This window comes from Polypterus senegalus, chromosome 6 (assembly GCF_016835505.1).
Source record: "Polypterus senegalus isolate Bchr_013 chromosome 6, ASM1683550v1, whole genome shotgun sequence".
Classification (NCBI taxonomy): domain Eukaryota; kingdom Metazoa; phylum Chordata; class Cladistia; order Polypteriformes; family Polypteridae; genus Polypterus; species Polypterus senegalus.
The window spans coordinates 125,044,671-125,067,557 of NC_053159.1; the positions used below are offsets into that span (position 1 = coordinate 125,044,671).

At 38.9% G+C, this 22,887-nt stretch overlaps 1 protein-coding gene across 1 annotated transcript in view; it reads right to left on the reverse strand.

Moving 5' to 3' along the window:
- Positions 1–380: 380 nt before the first annotated feature.
- si:dkey-65b12.12 overlaps positions 381–22,887 on the reverse strand; it is a 56,800-nt gene continuing 34,293 nt past the window's right edge. Inside the window, exons 4-8 of the mRNA XM_039757054.1 lie at positions 13,526–13,576; positions 8,903–8,959; positions 8,431–8,499; positions 5,210–5,272; positions 381–609 (exon numbers count right to left, since the gene is read on the reverse strand). Of these exons, the coding sequence (XP_039612988.1) occupies positions 545–609; positions 5,210–5,272; positions 8,431–8,499; positions 8,903–8,959; positions 13,526–13,576 (305 nt within the window). The 3' untranslated portion in view covers positions 381–544. The remainder of the gene's footprint in view (positions 610–5,209; positions 5,273–8,430; positions 8,500–8,902; positions 8,960–13,525; positions 13,577–22,887) is intronic.

Genomic DNA, 22,887 nt, shown 5'->3' on the forward strand with positions numbered 1-22,887 from the left:
AACAGCTGTAGACTGTAAATAAAATAATTTAAAAAGTTAAATTTGTTTGAAACAAATGCTTGAATGTTTTTCAGTATTATATCAAAAAGTGACTAAAACAAATAATCAAAACTAAAATTCTCAAATCTACTTCTTAACACTAAAGGTTTGTTCAAATATTCCATACATTTCACATGTTGATTTGATACGTATAAACCAAATGACTTAAGAACTGTTTTGATTGCCTCTTAGAAAATATACTTTTGATGAAAGTAAGCTCAAAACATAATAAATCAATCACCACCACACTTAAACAAATGAATAGACACATGAATATTTATGCAATACAACATTGTATTTTAATAAGAAAATACAGAATATTAATTCCTTATTAAGCTACCTAATACCAGTGTGAGGGTGTATTTATTTATATTTGTATTTTTTATATAATTGTAATTTTTTCTTCTGATTCCTGTAAAACACTTTGAGGTATACTTTTTGTATACAAATGTGTTATATAAATTAATGTTACTGTTGTTCTGATCTCTTTTTATAGCCAGTTCATTCACAATGATGTCTCTTCAAGGTTTTCATAACTGTTAACATAAACTGGATTCACATAACTATCTCCTGAAACAAAAAAGAAAAAATAAAGGGCTTAGTTTGCTGAATTTGTACAGAGACACTTTTAGATAAGTACAGTGCTTTTAAAGCAGTAAGAAGTGATCTATGCACACATCATACCATTTTGCCATGTAACCTGGACCAATCAGCATAGCGTATCTGGTAGAAGTCCCACCACATCCTGAGTGCCAACTGCGCACCAAAGATGTACCTGTGATGCTGCCATGATACTCCATGCTGTGCCTCATATATAGGTTTGAGAGGCAGTAGCAATGCTGAATGCAGACTGTGGGACAGCCATTTTGGATGTGACTCAGTGGTGAATGGTGGCCTTGTTGCAGGAAGACCATTTCAAAAGACAGTTATTCACTAATGGGCTAAACAAGAACTGAACATTTGTAGACCAGGCAGGCATTTTAGGAAGCCACAGAATATGCCACAAAGATTTCACCAGTCCTAGATTACCAGCTAACCAACCCTCTCATATATTATTATTACTAAAATGAAGAAAAAATATACCAGAGTGACATATTGTAAAAATATACAAGATAGAATTGTTTTAATATATATTGAAAAACTGAAACATACATAGCATTATGGTTTCTTCTTAATTGTCAAAGCTACATACTTCAGCCATTGTCGTAAGCATTAATAAAACAAACTTCAGTGCTTTACTAGAAAAAATATTCATGCATAAATAAATAGGAGAAATAAAACCTCAACAGTGTATGGGCATATAGCTGCACAAGAGTTCATAGCTATAAAACCTTTGGTAGTAGTAGTAGTTGCAGTAGTTGTATTGTCAGCTGTATATAGTATAGCGAAATTTCTATGTACATGTCTGATCAAGATGTTCCACGTCACCAATCTCAAGCACCATTATAAACAAGAATGTGCTAAAATACTTTAGACATCAAGGATGAAAAAACAATTTGAATCAAACAAATTATCACTGTAAAATGTAAAACCATGATAACAATGAAAACTGAAAATCATAAATCATAGTCACGTACCCAAAACAACAGTGATTCTGTCCAAATGTATTTATGGTGGTAAAGGTTTTATATATTTTCACTTCACCAAGTTACATCCATATTTTTCTTCATATCGCATACCAAAAAAAGTTGACCTTATATTTTCATTGCTCCTTCACACATAGTGTCTTTTTAGCCTTACTTTAGGCAATGCTGAGGTTTTGGACAAAACACTACAAATGTGACCATTTAGTAGATACTAATTCCTTTGTTACCCTGGACATACCTCCTTGAAAGTCTGCACATGTACAGTACCATATGCTTACACAACTGACTGATCTGCCTTTGTGTCTCATTCTAGATTTGCTGCTATGTAGAGAAATCTTGTCACAGAATGTAATACATCTTCTGTAGTGAAAGGTCCTTGCTTCCCCTTTTCCTAGCAGAATGGCAGTTTATTCCTCTGACAAAGAGAAAAATACAAAATGCAACAAATAACAGGACAATTTGTCCCTTAGCCAAATAAACTAAGCCTCATAGATCAGCCAGTATTTGCTTGAAGAAATAAAAGTAGTCCTGTTTGGCTATTGTTTTATCATGGAAGTGTCCAAGGGTGACCCTATTTTCACTTTCAGACTCTTTACTATACAGATCTAAAGAACATGTCCCAAATCCCCTCTATAGCTCTCATATGGTTTCACTCAGCCTGTTACAAGGATGCAGTTAAAGTCTGCAGCTCCATTTTTGATCACTGTAAGGACTGAATGCTACTGTGGCTAAATACATCCCCCTCAGAGTATGCTCAAAGGTTACGCAAATGACATATCCATCCATCCATGAAGATGTAACCTGTACAGTGTTCAGAAGGTAAAATAGTGCCACCCTTTAGTTATCACAGAGAAAAGAATTGAAGTAGATGGATTTGATGCTAGTGATGCTTGGAGAAGAAACTGGTTGGTTCCTCCATAATATTCTTCACTTCTTGAAGTGAAATCTCCCGCAAAAGGGTTTAATTTACCACATAAAATATGGGTTTCACTGAATGGAATTTTGACTAACCATGGCAAATGTGCAGATTCCATGTACAAATAGGGTCTGGGACAGTCTTCAGCCTGTGACTGCAGTGAGAAAAGCCAGGCCATAAAGCACGTAGTGTAAGAATGTCCACATAGATGGTTTCCCCTTAGATCATGTCAAAAGCAGTAGTCTGAAAATTAGAAATGCACATTCACTCTGACCTAACTTATCTTTTTTTTGTGATTGAAGTATGTTTGGTTTATTATGTGATCTCTTGATGAATGCAGTAAATGATATTAATAATACTTAAGGAACTATTTTTTCAACTGTGTATTCTTGCTTATCCCCACAGAAAAAGTTACTTACTCGATGATCAAGCCACTGCAAAATGCATGTCTTGTATTGTATTGTATTGTATTGTATAGATCTGTGCCACCACCACCTGATCAAAGCACCGTGATGTCCCTACATTGATGGTTTAAAGTCCAGAAGTCCACATGACTGTCATCATGAAATTCTTTCATGAGAACCCTGAATACAATGAGGACTGATTGAGGTCATTTATGTTAGGTAGAATGCCTAGAGGGGGCTGGGTGTTCTCGTGGCCTGGAACCCCTGCAGATTTTATTTTTTCTCAGGCCGTCTGGAGTTTTTTTTTGTGTTTTTTTCTGTTCTCCCTGGCCATCGGACCTTACTTTTATTCTATGTTAATTAGTGTTCCCTAATTTTAATTCTTATTTATTTTGTCTTTTTTTCTCTTTCTTCATCATGTAAAGCACTTTGAGCTACATTATTTGTATGAAAATGTGCTATATAAATAAATGTTGTTGTTGTTGTAGAGTAGCTTAAAGAGAAATATTACTTTACACCAAGAGTCCTTTTTTTCATTTTTATTTTAAAATTAAATCTCATTAAGATTTATTATGACTTGTTTGCTCCTGGTGGAAAATGGTATATTAGGTGTATTCTGGAACTGAGAGCTATTTATGATATTTGAGCAAAGACTGAAGGCACTGAACCTTGTCAGTTTAATCAAAAGTAAATCTTGAGGTGACGTGACTGAAATGTTTAAAATTATGAGGAGAATAGTATAGTGGATACCTGCTGTTACTTTAAAGCAAATTCATCAAGCAAGAACAGGTAGATATAGTTCAGGATTTGTTAAGGGCAAACACTGAACAAATGTTTTAAAATTTTTCTTTATGCAAAGAATGATAGACACATGGAGTACATTACTAAGTGTTGTGGTGGGGAGTAGGACTTTAGGGACTTCCAAATCTCAAGTCAGTGTTACTTTTGAGAATCCAGCAGAAAGTACAAGCCCTGAAACTGACAGTTATTACCAGCCTCATGATTTCGATGCCTTGGGCAATAAACAGTTTTAAAACTATCAGTATTTCAACCAACAATAAGGCCATTCAGTCCAGCATAGCTCTTTGATTGCTTTCTTGCTGCATTTGGCAAAACATGGTGAGATCTTTGTAATCTCTCTGTGTTTGCACTGTGGCTACTTATGATGCCTACCTGGCCTACGTTTCACAATCATCAGCTCATAGGTGAGTAATTCTTTTCCTACAAGACCTTCATCTACTGATGACACATCACACATCTATGGAAATGTGACTTCTTATTGCATTTGGGTTTTGATGCAAATTGTGTTGTATCTTCCAAAATGCAAAATATGGAAGTCTGATTCATAAACAGAAATAACCATTTTGTGATCCATGTTTACAACTGGAAAAGGGTTACTTTCCTTCTGAGAAAAATGTATAATGATCCTCCTGTTCTGCTTTGACTCTGCTTTCATTTTTTCATTTTACAACAACAACAACAACATTTATTTATATAGCACATTTTCATACAAACAGTAGCTCAAAGTGCTTTACATATTAAAGAATAGAAAAATGAAAGACATAATTATAAAAAAATAAATCAACATTAACATCGAATAAGAGTAAGGTTCAATGGCCAGGGGACAGAAAAACAAAAACTCCAGACGGCTGGAGAAAAAATAAAATCTGTAGGGATTCCAGACCATGATACCGCCCAGTCCCCTCTGGGCATTCTACCTAACATAAATGAAACAGTCCTCTTTGGATTTAGGGTTCTCACGGAAGGGCTTGATGATGATGATGGTCACGTAGACTTCTTCCTTTTAATCCGTCCATCATTGTTGGAGCATCATGAAGCTTTGAGTAGGTGGAGGTGGAGCTTCAGTACAAAAAAATCATGTTATGTATAATTCTTACCATAGTTCTTCCTTAATCCACTTCCATGTTTTGATCATTTATAATAGCATTTTCCATTTTTTGCCACTTGGGTGGCACATCACTCAAGGAAATGTGCTTTTTTCAAACACTCTCTAAATGTTGTCTCGTTTTGTTTTAAATGTCTAATCAAACGTTTTTCCTTACAAGGATAAGCAGTATCTGTTAAAGCTGTTTTTGTTAATTGTTTACTTTATGAAAGAAAATGTAATCACTATAAGAACCCTTTTCCTGGAATTTCTGAGTATTGCTTAAATGTCAAAAGAGCACTTGTGTTTAAGATACCACTTTTATCCAAGGGCTGAAATTTTCACATTTTAATAAAAAATCCCATGCAGACTGACTTACGTTTTCTGTTCTCCAAGTGTGTAGGGCAGACCGTCTTTAAATCTGTGATGTCCAATTCGTTCTCTAAGTTAAGAAAAATATAAGTGTTACCCATTTATATTCATAAGACACATTATTTAGGAAAAGAATGTATAAAACTTTACAAGAATATCTATTTTCTTATATAGTTTCTACTACCAGGAAAGACTTTCTGCTTTGAAAAATGTGCTTAAAAAAAGAGTTGTGTTTTTTTTTCAATGGATGAATGAATTTATTGGTCATCTTAACATTTAAAAAAGAAAAAAAGAAACTCAGTGTTATGCAACTGCAGTAATGCAGGCCTAGTCTAAAATTTGGTCTAAACAAAGATATAACGCCCTCTTACATCTATGTCTGCTTGCATCTTTAAATGCTTTGAGTCAACAAAACATACAAAAACAACAACTAATCGTTTAAGTATGTTTAGCTTCTGTCATAAGTAGTTTTTCCAATATCTAATTCATCAAATTTAAAAGCTGGATAAAAGTATTATAAAATTGTATTTGATTGAAAATTTTCTGGCACGTTTGAAGTTGCAATGGTCATTCCAAGCAGCAGTCCCACTGGCCGCCATTCATTTCAACTGATTTCATTGTTAGTCACGGGTGCACATGGCTATAAAACAGTGCAAGTCAATCATTCTGAGCTCATGCCTTTACTGAACATGACTGAAGTTCTCATACTATCTTCTATGGACATGTTGCCCTACAGACTTTATACTCCTTGCTTTTGTGGAATGATGGTTAAAGTTGGATTGCTGCAAGCTTGACCATTATAAGCATGTTATATGAACAGATAAATATATTGACTGTGGTTTTGCTCTCATTATGCTGTTACATTTTGTATAGAACTGTTTGTGATGATGATTATCTGGCTGTATGGCTGAGATGAGCTGGTTGTCTGTTTCCTCAGTTTTGTTTTGTTTTTTCGTATCCATAACCCCATTTATTTACTGAAGAAGCTATTTTACTTTTGAAATTGCAGAAGCACAAGCCATAATGCAAGGATCAGTTCTGAACTAAGTGGTGCTGTGTCGGCTTCTCACATCTTTAGTAACAATTGCTTTCACTTAACAGGATTCTGATTGAAACTGTCATCCACTTAACCAAAAACAAAACAAGTGCACATAACAACTTTAATTAAATATCAAAATCAGTTAAAGTTGGCTTCAAATTCTTTGTCAATCCCACCATAAATTATGACTGCATCTGTATCCCAACACACTACAAACTAGGAGCGTCTCTCCAGCTCCAACTAAACTTAGATTGCTACAAATACAAACTGACAGAATCATTCATCACATTCAGCCGCAATGTTTACGGGATCTGTGGATGCCTTGTTTACTCCGTAAAATGTCCTTTGAAAAAGAATGGGGTATAAAGCATTACAGGGTTATTTTTTCTCCATGTTTAATTAAAATGAAATTCTTACCAGTATTTAAGCTGAATATTGTTCAATACATTTGACTTTTGTAGTAAAATGCAGTCATTTATTTTGTGAAAATGGCATTTTATTGTTCCTGCATGTACTTCATTGCAACATACATTTGTATGTATTTAAACAGTATTCTGAATATGAAATATGAAGGGTTGTCATGAAGTAGAGGTCATTGCAGGTCAAGGAGCTGGTGGTGGATTTTAGGAGGCCCAGGCCCCTCATGGACCCCGTGATCATCAGAGGCGACTGTGTGCAGAGGGTACGACCTATAAATACCTGGGAGTGCAGCTGGATGACAAATTGGACTGGACTGCCAATACTGATGCTCTGTGCAAGAGAGGACAGAGCCGACTATACTTCCTTAGAAGGCTGGCCTCCTTCAACATCTGCAATAAGATGCTGCAGATGTTCTACCAGACGGTTGTGGCGACTCCCCTCTTCTACGCGGTGGTGTGCTGGGGAGGCAGCATAAAGAAGAAGGACACCTCACGCCTGGACAAACTGGTGAGGAAGGCAGGCTCTATTGTAGGCATGGAGCTGGACAGTTTGACATCCGTGGCAGAGTGACGGGCACTGAGCAGGCTCCTGTCAATCATGGAGAATCTACTGCATCCACTAAATAGTATCATCTCCAGAAAGAGGAGCAGCTTCAGCGACAGACTGCTGTCACTGTCTTGCTCCACTGACAGACAGAGGAGATCATTCCTCCCCCACACTATGCGACTCTTCAGTTCCACCCTGGGGAGTAAACGTTAACATTATTCAAAGTTATTGTCTGTTTTACCTGCATTTTTATCACTCTTTAATTTAATATTGTTCTTTATCAGTATGCTGCTGCTGGAGTATGTGAATTTCCCCTTGGGGTTAATAAAGTATCTATCTATCTATCTATCTATCTATCTATTTTATAATAAATAAAATATTTCAAAATGTAATTACACTGATACTGAGGCTTTCTTCATTCTCTGTAAACTCTCTGGTTCTTTCTAAAACATACATTATATATTATAACAGGTTCATAAGATCAAAATTGTCACATGAACAGGATATAGTGAAATTATTATTTACATGTTCTAATCACCATGCAAAACATCACCACTCTCCGGCATCATGTTTAGTGAGTGAACTGCCTTACCTCTAAAAATGTGTTTTTAATAACTTGATAATATAATATAATATAATATAATATATTGGAGTATGGTGGTGTTGCTTTCCTAAGGCACTCCAGTTTTCAATCTTGTCCAAAAGCATTATAACATGTATATTGTGTGTGTCAGGTTTATCAAGCCATTTTAACCTGGCTCCTTGTGAGAGTGTGTGTGTGTGTGTGTGTGTGGATCACCAACCACAGGAGTCAAAACGTGTGTGTCTTCTGATGCATTGGCACCTTGCCCCAAGGTTCATTCCCATTTTGTACCAAGTACTGCCCTAAATTGGACAAGTTAAAAAATGTTCATATACAGTAGATAACATAACATAATAATCTTTGCATGTGCATTTTTAATATGCCTTCACTTTGCAGAGTGACATTTGTCTGCCATAACAGATAAAGAATAAGGATGAACCAGCAGAAGAAAGTATTTCAGATTTTCAAACTGAACCTTTTCCAGGTGTTTCAGACATTCTTGGATGCTAGTAAAATGGCGCACACTTCATAAAAAGCGGAGTTCATTATCATGGAGTAGAATGTAAATCCTACAGGTTTGCCACTGAAGCACCGTCATTTCATATTTTTTAAATATATGCATTGATATCAATCTGCTTACCATAGTCTGGTTCACTGCCAGAAGAGACGTTCAGTGACGAATTGCTATGCCCAGGAAAAACACCTGAAACTGGATAAGTGACAAAGTTTTCATAAAACAAAATATGCAAACAACAGACTTTTTACTCACTTAAATTAGAAGTTGAATTTTCAGCCTGAAGCATTCACCCCTTTAATACTTGTAAATACTGATACATCTGTATATTAAATGCATGAATTTTTGTATTTAATCTTATTGGGTATGAAATGTAAACAAATGATACATTTTACTGACATCCATGTATCAGGTTTAAAACGCTTTTAGAGAACATCTAAATATCAAAATATCCAAGAATATAATTTATATCAGAAAAAAATCTTAAAATGACACATAAAAAAGTAAAATGTATTAAAGTGTACCCTGTGTGACCCTGTAGATTTAGGAGTGATCACTTTTGTGATTTGAATACAACAGAAGTAAATCCAACACTTACTTTGCTTGTCAACAGTTGTTTTCTCCATTTTTGAGATATCAGGACATGTCATATTTCCTACAAATAAAAAATAATTGTAGACAATTCTGAGTGAGTTGAAAAAGAGTAAATTTTATTTCTTTCCCTGTTTAGGGTGGATTGTACCCGCCGTGGTTTGTTTTTGATACTTGACTGCTGTTAATACGTGTTGGCAGCTGTAACACCTCATTTCTTTCATGAGGACATTTGTTTGATCGGTCAGTTTCAGGAAGGCAAACCTCTGTCCACCTGTCAGCACCGGATAGGAGCTCTATGAACATTTCAGGTTTTTATATTTAACAGTGACAGAAATCAGTTTATATTTGACTTTCAAGTAAATTAAAAAACACAAATACTATTTACTACTCACACTGTACACGAATATCATGGGAACAGTTACAGGCAGGAACATCCAAATGAAAGAGCTGCCTAATTTTAACTTGTTTTCTTGGCTTGGCATTTCTTAATTAAGGTTGGTTATATGTAAAATTTAATTATTCTCTTCTTTTTGTAATGTTAGTGCACTGCACAGACATAATTTCATGTTAGACCATGAAGGCGTGGTTTCACAAATTAATGTTTATATTTAGGAAGAGTAGTAAAGCATAAAGGCCAGTATGATGTAACTGTGAAGTTGGCATTTTTGCTACGTGGCTCCAGCTATCTGGATTTAATTCTCACCCTGGCCGCTTTCTGTGCAGAGTTTGTATGTTCTTCTTTTGAAGGGTTCTTTCTCTCATGCATGTTAAGTTAGCTTTACATTGGCGTGCTATAAGTGAAGAAACCCTGTGACAGATCAGCATCAGTCCATCTCTGGTTGCTTCAGCATGCCCATGTTAACCTTACAAGTGAAGTCAAGTTGGGGCGTATGCACTTGTACAATGCGTTGCCGTACCCACTACATGACATAACAACTCTGGATCCCGGTTTACAATCCTCCAGGCAGACGCACGGTCCAGTCCCACCCTCCGGAAATGACCCTCTATCAGTCGCAGCCAAGTGTTACGTGAGCGACCCCTTGGCCTGGTCCAGCCTCTCGGGTCCCCAACAATGAGGATCTTACGAGCTGGATCACCCACAGGGAAACGTGCCACATGGCTGTAGTGCCATAACTGACGCTCCTTCACAATGCAGGTAATGTGCCTCATTCAGGACTCCATGAGCAATCGCTCATTCGACACAAAGTCAAACCAACTGTACCCAAGAATTTTCCAGAGACACAGTACTGAAGGAGTCCAGTCTTCATCTCAGGTCACTGGAGAGCGTCCATGTCTCGCAACCATATAACAAGACAGGAAGCACCAGGACTCTAAAGACTTGGACCTTTTTCCTTTTGCATAGGTATCAGGAGTGCCACACAACCTTTTTCAACAACCTCATGACCCCGCATACTCTCCCAATCTGTCTACTGACTTCATAGGAAGAGTCACCAGAGACATGAATGTCACTGCCAAGGTAAGTAAACCTCTCAAGGTCGACACTCTCTCCGCAAACAGACACACTGCTGATGGCTGTGCCCAAGAGGTCATTAAAGGCCAATGCTTACCAACACCAAATAAAGCAGGCTAAGAAGGTGAATACAGAAATGCATGACAGGATTTAAAACATCTAGGGCGGAGTGATGTGAGACAGTAGCACATCTAAGGATGGGATTTGCAGTGGAAAGATGTGGGCAAACACAAATGAGCTGCTTTTAGCCTCCTTATACGTAAGTAATTTGCCCATTTTTAATGTCAGGTGTTGGGCAAGTTAAGTCTACGTAACTCATATGAATGTTGTCTAATTTCTACCTGTAACTGCTCATCTTAAATCTCCCAATAATGCATTCATTTCTTTAAAAACATGAAATAGTTTGTTTTTGAATGGCAAATGCAACTAAATAATTTTATTTCTGAATAGTTCAATCACTTGTAAGGTTCTGTTCTGAAATTCAAAACAGGGATATACTTATTTTTAGGTTTAACAAGAATAGATTATTATTGTTTTGTGGAGGAAATTGAATTTCAAACTTGTGGGTGTACACGACATATGTAGCAGCCAGAGCACTGGTTGTCATTCCTGAGACGGGGCTGCTTAGAAAACCTTTAAAGAATTGTGCTTGGTTATCTTTTATGTACTTGTTGCATATGTTTTACCAACTCACCCCTTGACATGTTTTCTTTAAGCCAATCTGATTATCAAGAGCTAAATATAAATTCACTATTTAGTCTGACTAACTGTTTTGTATGGTTTTAATAATTTAATGAATATGAACATACATAGATTGAATAAATAGTAATAAACATACATAGATTCTCATCTGTGAAAACCCAAAAGACTCCTATGAGGCAGTGTGCTTCTGAAGGCTGAATGTCATTCACACTTGGATTTGCTCATCACAAGTGACCTGCCTTTTAGGATTTAAGTGATCTATGATCTCAAAAACAATACAAACCTTAACTGATACTTTAGAGAAGGTCAGCATGTATTTTACCAAGTTTTATTAATTGAAGTAAGAAGTTAAAAAACATAGAATTAGGGAAGAGGATCTTTCACATTCTAAAAGTAACAGTTGATTAGGTTCAACAGAAACCTGTGAGATCAAAGCTGTCCAGTCACCATTTTACAACAAAGAACAGAGAAGAACTAGAGACTGACCAGCCAAGGCATCACTGAACTAAATGGCATATCCTACTCTAAGAACAGAATGAAAGGCTCTACTGAAATATAATCCAGGGCTTCAGAATTCTAAATCATCAGTAAAGCTGATTATGTAGAATTCTTTAAGCTAAAAAATCCAGAACGCCTTTCTTCGTACAGAGCTTTGTATTGATTTGTGTAGCTGAAGGGAATTTCATGACAAATTTTAAAATGTATCTCCATTGGCCTATGGAGAGAACTCTGCTGTTGCCTAACCATATAAGCTTGATGGCTGAAAGGTCTCATCTTGTTACATACAACAAAAACCTGTAGCCTCTACAGCCCTTCTGGGAAGATTGTGCTCAGATGCTTTTGCCACACAGCTTTTATTAATATATTGGTCTTAACATCAGGAACACCTCCATTTTCTACTGTTGTCACTGTTGTCTTTACACAATGTCATTCTATGTGCTTACATTATTTGATTAAAAGTAAATGCATGTAAAAAAGTACTTGGTACACCAGAATATCTAGCATATATACATTACTCTCTGAAGCACCTTATGATGATTTGAATTAATAAAGGCAGGTAAAATCTGATGTACTAATGGCCAGGCATCCCTGCCACTGAGTTGTCTGCCCCCTAGCATTCTGGGAGAGCATTACATATGCTCTTTCCATTTGCCAATTACCTTCAAGGAGACTCAGCACACTTGCATACCAACACTGGCAGGACCTGTCTGGGGTTTTTCCTGGTGGTGGCCTAACTAGCTAGGCAGACATTCACAATTTTGCCATAAATATAGAGATCTAATATTTTTGTCCTGGTAGAGAGTTCAAACTGGTGATTTATTTACAGGTGATAACCATCTTTACAAATTGTACATGTGACTTGAGTGAGTATGCTGTTCTTCAACAGTACACTCTTAGTGTGTCCTGATAATTGCTGTCTTTGTGTTGTTTGGTGTCATTTTTAAGTTATGGTCTTCTTTACTACATAAGCCAAATCACTGACCTCCTACCAGACTGCACTGAGGCAGGCAGACAGCCAAAGGTTGGCATGAATTTAAGAGGTCTAAGGACAATAGTTGTTTATATAAATTGGAACATTGAAAACCTTACTAACCTGCAGAGGTTGCCACTTGTTCGGACTTGGGAAGAACTGTTCCTTGGAGTGATACAAATAATGGTGTCTCTCTCTTAGTATTTAGAGGTGAAGAGAAGGGGAAAATGCTTTTGGGTTCAGCAGGCCAGCAGAAGTGGGTATCCACTTCACCTTCAATCAGCTTTTGCTGGTGGAAGTTGAGGATGCAATATGGAAAACTACAGAGGCCATCCATTTATAATCACCCAACACTTTCTATCTCAGGCCAGCCAAGTGGTATTATCCTTACAGAAAGACCTTGCCCCAAGGTCTTCTCACAATGAATACTGCCTGATATTCCAGTTCTTGGCAGATACCTATTTGGCATCATAACTACTTGTCCAAATCACCTTAACTTGTTCCTCTTAAGCAGAAAGTAGAGGTCTTGGTCTATTGTTGAGCTCTTCACTTTATCATAGGACGTGAGCCTAGTAACCTTGTGCAAGAACCTTACTTGGGCCACTTGTGATTTGATTCGTGGAACTCATGACAGTGGGTGATGATGGAATAATAATGATTAGTGTTTGATGTATCCCCTTTTTTTTCTTCCTTGAGCATATGTACATGGGACTCTAGAATGGATATGTGTATTTTTTGTCACAATCCTTAATATTTTATGGATGTTTTATTATCAATTCACTAAAGTACCAAATCATTTTAGTACATTTTGTTATCAATCTGCTGATCAAAGTCCAATTGGCCAAATGTGAAGTCTCTGCAGTCAATGTCAGCGCATGCCTGATAATTAGAAAAGCTTGAGAGATGCAAATGTGTCTGTGCTGCGGTAGCTGCAGCTCTCCAACCCAAAGTTGACAATTTGGAATCAGATGGAAGACATTTACCTTCATGAAAATAAGTATTGGCGTATATCGGAGGGTCAATTTCTTTGTGACCTAGACATGAAACAAGTAAAAAAATGTTATACATACCCATGACCACACAGATTAGCTAGATTTTCACTTTAATTTCCACTTAAAAAAAACAAGTAGGGTTACAAGTACAAGTTACAAGTAGGGTTAAAACTTGTATAGTCAGGTAAAATATCTGTTCTAGCTGTTGAAAGTAAAAGCCTTGTCTTCAGTCATCAAAAACATTTTTAGCCAAAGATGCTTGTAACTGGTTTCTAGTACTGCTCTGTAATGTGCATGTATTCTGGAACAAATTACTGGGACATGTAGTTGATGCAGAAACCCCGACAACCTCCAACAAGTGTCTGGAAGGGATGTTTGGAGAGCTTCTCTATTAGCTAACTAAACAAGCTCGTTGGACCAAATGGGCTCCGTCACTTGTTGAATTTCTTATGTCCCAGATGTACAGTATCCCTGGAAGACAGACATCAAGCCCAAAAGCTCTACGATTGTCTCCTTTGCAGCATTTTGTATTTGTATCAGAAAACATGATTCTCCTTAATTAAATAAATGTCATTCATATACAGTAAGTAAAGTTTATAAGTCTCGTTTTACCGTTTATTCATTGTAGAGGAAGTTGTAGTGTCCTGTACGAGTATCCTAATGTAGATGGAATCCAAAGGTCACAGCATTAGAGATGAAACTCAAATGTCCCTAAACCGTTTCTCCTTTCTAGGTTATATGATTTAAATGTCTAAAGATGAACTCTCAAAGACAGAACATTATGAAACTCGAAATAAAGCTCTCCTTGTGCTGTAACCTTGTCGTGGTGGAGAGGCTTGCGTGCTTCAAAGACCCTAAGAGCTATGCTGGGAGGAGGCTTTGGCTCCTAGTAGGTCCAACCTTACCAGTTTGGTCTTAGCAGAGTAGCCAGACAGAAGACAGCACACTGGTCCTCCTGGTTGGGGGTTGGGTGTGGCGCTAACAATGCCATCCTGTAAAAAACTACCGTTACAGAAACTACAATAAGCAAATCCATCGACAGCAGGCCCATAGCAGTTCTCCGCCACTATGGCAGTATGACCAACCCTGATGAAAGCCGAAAGGAAATCTGGGGTGCAATGGGAGGACTGCTTGGGCCAAAGACCAAGATCCGCCTGGGACCATGGAATATCCGAACCATGTTCGAGACCTCAAAGACAGCACAAGTCCTCAGTGAAATGAAGAGATACCACCTGGACATCCTGGGGATTAGTGAAAGTCACTGGAAGGGCTTCAAACGCCAAGTTCTACAAGATGGATCCATCATCTTACACTCAGGCCATGAGAGCGCCCATACACATGGAGTAGCCATCATAATCTCCAAGGAGAAAGCCAAAAACCCTGCTGGAGTGGGAACCAGTAAGTGAAAGGGTGATCAGAGTGCGCCTCAACTCGAAGTTCTGCAAAGTCACCATCTTGCAGTGCTATGTACCAAGAAATGAGGCTGAGGAGGATGTCAAAGAGGACTGGTATGAACAGCTCCAAATGGTAGTCTATAAGGTACCCCAACACGACATGCTCCTGATAACTGGCGACATGAATGCCAAAGTGGGAACCGACAATTCCAACTATGAGAGGGCAATGGGGACACATGGGCATGGCACAAGAAACAACAATGGCGAATGCCTTGTTGATTTCTGTTTGAACAACAACCTTGTCATTGGTGGAACTATTTTTCCACACAAGAATATCCACAAGCTCACATGGAAGTCACCTGATGGAAGAACTACCAACCAGATTGACCACATTATAATCAATGGAAAGTGGCGTAGGTCATTACAAGACGTGAGAGCATATCGAGGTGCAGATGCCTACAGTGACCACTACCTGCTCGTTGCCACCATCAAGCTCAAGCTGAAGAGGTCGATGCCACAAGGCCAGCAACAGAAGGTGTTAGATATTGTAAAGCTCCATTATCCAAAGGAAAATTAGGAATTTGTGCTGGAACTGAGGAACTGTTTTAGCACACTAGATGTTAACCTTGCAACAGAAGAGCCCTTTGTAAACCACAAATGGAACATCATTAAAAACATATACTCTGAAACAGCAGAAAAAGTCTTAGGCTATAAATAGAGAGGAGCCAAAGAATGGATATCCGCTAAGACATGGCAGAAAATTGAGGAGAGAAAACAGATAAAAGCAAAGCTATTAAGTCTTAAGTTCCAACAATTCATTGAAAAAGCCAAGCTGTCCTATAAAAACAAGGACAAAGAAGTGAAGAGGAGTGCATGGAGAGACAAGAGGACCTTTGCAGAAAGCCTGGCAAAGGAAGCAGTGAAGGCCGTAGCCTTGGGGAACCTGGGGACTGTATATAGGATCACCAAACGTCTCTGTGGAAATCACACGAGCCAAAGTACCCACATTAGGGATATGAATGGGAACATTTGCTCATCAGAGCGAGTGCAAGCTGCCAGATGGGTCCAGCATTTCCAGGAAGTGCTCAATCACCCTGAGCCAGAACAACCTGCCAACATCACAACAACAGACTACATCCTGGATGTCAACATCAATCCCCCTGACCTTTCCAAGGTTAAAACTGCCATTCTATCCCTAAAGAGTGGCAAGACATGTGGCCTGGATGCAATCCATGCACAAATGCTGAAGGCCGACATTTCAACATGAACTAAAGTCCTTACCGATCTCTTCCAAAACATCTGGAACAGCGATATCATCCCTGAGGACTGGTCTAAGGGCCTCATTGTCAAAATCCCAAAGAAAGGTGACACCAAAAACTGTGACAACTGGAGAAGAATCAGCCTTCTGTCCATCCCAAGCAAAGTGTTCTGCAGAGTCCTCCTTAACATAATGGAGCCAGCCATTGCCTCCAAGCTCAGACAAGTACAAGCAGGCTTTAGGAAAAGAAGAGGATGTATAGACCAGATCTTTGCACTGCGAAACATCCTAGAGCAGTGCTTAGAATGGAACACACCCCTGTACATCAACTTTGTTGATTTCAAGAAAGCATTTGATAGTGTCCATCAGTACTACAGAATCCCAAATAAGATAATTACAATCATAACAATCTTCTATGAAAAATTTGAGTGTAGTGTCCTTATGGGCAACACTCTCACTGAATGGTTCCCTGTAGAGTCCAGAGTAAGACAAGGGTGCAGCATCTCTCCCATCCTCTTCCTACTTGCAATAAACTGGATCACAACCAACACAATAGCAGATAAACCCAGAGGCATCCAATGGATCCTGTCCTCTCAATTGGAAGAGCTTGATTTTGCAGACGACCTTGCTCTCCGTTCAACAAACCACTCCAACATGCAATCGAAAACTGATAAGCTTCACAAATATGCCAGACAGGCTGGACTGAACATCAACACCTCCAAAACCCAAGTGATGTGCATAAACTCCATCTCCATAGCACCCATCCAAGTGAATGGAGCACCACTCGAGTATGCGGAGGACTTCACCTACATTGGCAGCCTTATCAGCAAGGACAGCGCTGTCCATAAAGACATTAGAGCAAGGCTGGGAAAGTCTCAGGGTGCCTTTCCCCAACTTCGTTCCATCTGGAGGTCTAAACATAACAACCTAAAAATAAAGATGCTCCTGTACAACAGCAACGTAAAGTCTGTCCTCCTGTATGGTTCAGAGTGTTGGTGTGCTGTCAGTACAGACATGAGGAGACTTGAGGTCTTCCACAACAGATGTCTCAGACAAATCTGTCAGATCTTTTGGCCCAACTAAATATCAAACCAACAGTTATACAAGAAAACAAGCAGTCAATGCATCACCAAGGACATTACAATAAGATGCTTAAGATGGCTTGGACATGTGTTAAGGATGGAGTAAAACCGCATCCCAAGAGTTGCCTTAAGATGGACACCACCTGGAAAAAGAAAAACTGGACGACCCAAAAACACCTGGTGTAGAACGGTGGTACAAGAGCTTCAAAAGATGAACCTGTCATGGGGAGAAGCACAACATGCTGCAAAGGACCGCATGCAATAGAGGGAGCTCATTGAAGCCTTATGTCCCACAAGGGACGAAGAGGATTGATTAATTGAAATAAAGCTCTCTGTTGCACGTCTTTCACAACCTGCTTTGTTTAGTGTAAGGTTGAATGCTGGGAAGTTTTGTGCAGTTAAATTCTACGGCAAAGAAGCCACTGCATATGGCATCTCAGTGCAAAAAAGATAATTTCTAGCTAAAGTGCTATGAGCTTACATCTCTTCTAAGAGCAGCCATGGAGCCGTCCTTTACATTGACTTGATTTTGTACTTTCAAGTAAAGCCCATAATCTACAGATGTCAGTCCTTTTTCTGTATCAGTGAGTGAAGTGTCAGTAGTGAATGAAACTGTGTGTTCAAATCCAGAACCTGAAGGATCAAAGGGGCTCCACTTTCTTAATTAGTAACTACTGCTTCATATGAATCATACCACTCAAATTGATTTTAACTGACTTGCATTTTAATATTCAAAACCTGGCAGCCAAACAATAATGAAATGCAAAACAAGCCAAGTGATGGTCAGCTAACTAGATCATATGTGTCCACCATGCAATTTCTGCTTCGATAATATAGTTGAAAGGAAAAATCATTAAGGTCTGACAAATAATAATCTCCAAAAGATTAAAATGGTGCTCCTAGCAAATAGAAAATGAACAGGTTTAGATATTTCTGGTGTAGGAGATTGAGGCCACTGAGAAGTCATGGGAGTAAACAGTGTGTTTCAATATCAGCAACAGTGGTCTTCTAATTAAGAAATTAGATGGAGAGAGAATGGTGGCCCCCCAGAAAGAAAGACCCTTGAGTTGACTGTGCATCTGTTTTGCATTATTATTATTGGTTAAGAGCAAGAGAAATAGTGAAGAATTATGAATCTTAAAAAAAAAAACTTAAGACAAAAGAGGTGTATGTTCCATTAGCAGCAATAATTAATTACAAAGTTACAAAAGTGGCTGAAACAAAAAAGACGAGCCGGGCTGACCCTCTGTTTTACTCCCCTGTTTTATGACGTCATTTCTACTATGGAATTATTCATAAATGACAGATTACCAGAAAAGTGACCCACATGTGGAAACAGAAATACAGGGTGAGGCAGAAAGGATGGACGTTTTTTACAAAATCACAAAATTGTTAATTTTTTCTTACAAAGAAATTTTTTGAAAGATTTGAGTTCATATTGAAATAGCATTTGACAAAATCAAGTGTGGGAAACAACATCTCCCATGTGGTGTCCGTTACCACTGTTGCATTTCTGAAGGCGTTCATGGAAGTTGGCCTCCACTCTTTTCAACATTGCTCTGTCGTACGCTTTCCACATTTTCAGGGGTACGTGCCATTCATGTAGCCCCCGGTGGTCTTTTGTTCATTAGAGTACCTCGTGTACGAAGTGCTTTAACCCAATGTAGGATAGTGTTACAAGTGGGAACAGCTTTATTTCTGTGGATATTAAAATGGCAACGAAACTCACGCTGAACTGCGGTAATAGATTGGTTGTTCTTGACAAAACAGTCGTACGCAAAAACACGGTGTTCTATCGTCCATGGCTCCATGGCTTCAACTAAAAAGAAAATAAAAAAATGCTAAGACTTTGCAAACCTAATGCCACCTACCGCACATCTGTCACTCCACCTAGTGGTGAGTTCTAGCCATTTCAAAGATGTCCGTCCTTTCTGCCTCACCCTGTACAGTATTTAGACTGACACATCCCTTGCAATTGCATTTAAATGGAGCTGGAGCAAGTAGGGTGCAACCACAAGGCTGTGACAAAATCAGCAATACCACCTCTGAAAATGAGAGGGCACTGTTGGCAACAGCTTTTCCTCCTTCACCTGAGAGACAGATAGACCACAGGATTTGTGATGTCACTTCCTCTGCCCCCAAATTGGAATTCCTATCCTTCCACCTTGAACGAGATATAAAGAAGCATTCATTTGTGGAACCCACATTGAGTGTGTGCTTCAGTGCTTTAAAAAAACAGTGGTAGCAGTGGGTAGCGCTTCTGCCTCGCAGTTAGGAGACCTGGGTTCGCTTCCCGGGTCCTCCCCGCATGGACTTTGCATGTTCTCCCCGTGTCTGCGTGGGTTTCCTCTGGGTGCTCCGGTTTCCTCCCACAGTCCAAAGACATGCAGGTTAGGTGAACTGGTGATCCTAAATTGTCCCTAGTATGTGCTTGGTGTGTGTGTGCCCTGCAGAGGGCTGGAGCCCTGTCTGGGATTTGTTTCCTGCCTTGCGTCCTGTGTTGGCTTAGATTGGCTTCAGCAGACCCCCATGACCTTGTGTTAGGATATAGCGGGTTGTACAATGATTGACTGAGTGACTGATTTGCTGATCTGTGATCACTATGACCCATATTGTCATTCATTGTCATTTTGTCACTAATCTTTTGTGTTTACTTTTTCAGAATTATATGGAACATACCATTGTGGTACCCCAGCCCCTTTTTTTAGTTTGCTATAGTAGGAATTGCTATGAAGTTACTAGCTGAAAAAGAAAACTCGGGATTGTTTCACATAAAAACATGGAAAGTGAAAGCTGACGCTTGATTGCTGGTATTTTTTCCTTTCTTTACTTTGATTAAATGTGTGTATACTTTCAGGTTATTTAAGAAAGCAACAAAATTAAGAGAATGTTCAGGGGGCTGTAGAAGTTTAGTTTTTACGTTATAGATTCAGGTCTGCTCAGTTCCAGTGGATTCAACAGCCCAAGCAGCAGGGAGACCTACATCATCTGTTAGAATCACTGTACAAAAATACATGAAGGTGTGCATTTTCATGCATTCCTGTTTGTCATGGTGACATGTTTCATGTTACTTGGACATGCAAATAAGGATTGCGGTGTACTCTGCACCCGACGTGACAATACTGCTACTGGTACTACTAAAAACTCTGAGTGCTGTTCACAGAGGAATCTGGGATATTTCTTTCATTGAGAAGGGACACTTCGCTGAAATGTGAAAACAAGAAGGAAGTGAGCATTCATGGATGTTGCCTTCACTTATTTTGATTGGGGCATCTTTTCTAAGAGCATTCATCTAACATCCAGTCTCAAGGAGGATTCTTCACTTAGATCAAAGATAAGTGGATATGTCTGTGCAGCTTCATGGTGCCTTCTGTCATGAACCTTCTCTGTGAGGCTTCATCAAGCTCATCACTTGATTCTCGAATGACACTTCTGTACTTTATATTAAACAACGTATGGTGTACATTGCTTTGTGAGTACTGCTTCTTGTATTGAGATATTAAGTAAGATCGATTAAGCTTTATTACGTATTAATCAATTGCCTGAAAAATATACTGTATTTTAACACTCTTATGGTCTTGTAAGCATTAGAGTATACAGTGCATCCGGAAAGTATTCACAGCGCATCACTTTTTCCACATTTTATTATGTTACAGCCTTATTCCAAAATGGATTAAATTCATTTTTTTCCTCAGAATTCTACACACAACACCCCATAATGACAACGTGAAAAACGTTTACTTGAGGTTTTTGCAAATTTATTAAAAATTAAAAAAACGGAGAAATCCCATGTACATAAGTATTCACAGTCTGCTCAATACTTTGTCGATCCACCATTGGCAGCAATTACAGCCTCAAGTCTTTTTGAATATGATGCCACAAGCTTGGCACACCTATCCTTGGCCAGTTTCGCCCATTCCTCTTTGCAGCACCTCTCAAGCTCCATCAGGTTGGATGGGAAGCGTCGGTGCATTTTAAGATCTCTCCAGAGATGTTCAATCAGATTCAAGTCTGGGCTCTGGCTGGGCCACTCAAGGACATTCACAGAGTTGTCCTGAAGCCACTCCTTTGATATCTTGGCTGTGTGCTTAGGGTCGTTGTCCTGCTGAAAGATGAACCGTCACCCCAGTCTGAGGTCAAGAGCGCTCTGGAGCAGGTTTTCATCCAGGATATCTCTGTACATTGCTGCAGTCATCTTTCCCTTTATCCTGACTAGTCTCCCAGTTCCTGCGGCTGAAAAACATCCCCACAGCATGATGCTGCCACCACCATGCTTCACTGTAGGGATGGTATTGGCCTGGTGATGAGCGGTACCTGGTTTCCTCCAAACGTGACACCTGGCATTCACACCAAAGAGTTCAATCTTTGTCTCATCAGACCAAAGAATTTTGTTTCTCATGGTCTGAGAGTCCTTCAGGTGCCTTTTGACGAACTCCAGGTCGGCTTCCATGTGCCTTTTACTAAGGAGTGGCTTCCATCTGGCCACTCTACCATAAAGGCCTGATTGGTGGATTGCTGCAGAGATGGTTGTCCTTCTGGAAGGTTCCCCTCTCTCCACAAAGGACCTCTGAAGCTCTAACAGAGTGACCATCGGGTTCTTGGTCACCTGCTTGACTAAGGCCCTTCTCCCCCGATCGCTCAGTTTAGATGGCCGGCCAGCTTTAGGAAGAGTCCTGGTGGTTTCAAACTTCTTCCACTTAAGGATGATGGAGGCCACTGTGCTCATTGGGACCTTCAAAGCAGCAGAAATTTTTTTGTAACCTTCTCCAGATTTGTGCCTTGAGACAATCCTGTCTCAGAGGTCTACAGACAATTCCTTTGACTTCATGCTTGGTTTGTGCTCTGACATGAACTGTCAACTGTGGGAACTTATATAGACAGGTGTGTGCCTTTCCAAATCACGTCCAATCAACTGAATTTACCACAGGTGGGCTCCAATTAAGCTGCAGAAACATCTCAAGGATGATCAGGGGAAACAGGATGCACCTGAGCTCAATTTTGAGTTTCAAGGCAAAGGCTGTGAATATTTATGTACATGTGATTTCTCAATGTTTTTATTTTTAATAAATTTGCAAAAACCTCAAGTAAACTTTTTTCACATTGTTATTATGGGGTGTTGTGTGTAGAATTCTGAGGAAAAAATTAATTTAATCCATTTTGGAATAAGGCTGTAACATAACAAAATGTGGAAAAAGTGATGCGCTGTGAATACTTTCCGGATGCACGGTAGGTGCTGAGCTAAATGTGTTACATTAAAACTTTTGGCCTCAGTTTTTATTTTGCACAACTACCACAATACAGATTGCTTTTCACACTTTTAAAGCTCTCAGGAAGTTGTAAGTCATTAGCAAACAAATTCACTTCTGTTTTGTTTAGCTGAATGTAGGTGGATGTGCATGTGAGTTCTTTTAAATTTTAGAGTTACACAGATATGCAGCTTGCTAACTAAATGTGTCATTTATATGAATACTAACCAAAACAAATGTTCAATACATTGTCTCTAAGCACTGATTGTCTAGTGCAGTCTTAAACTATTTACCTGCTATTCTTCACAGGTATCCTTATTTATTTTATTTTATTAAAAAAATCAAGTACTAATCTATGTTCAAGTTTAACTCC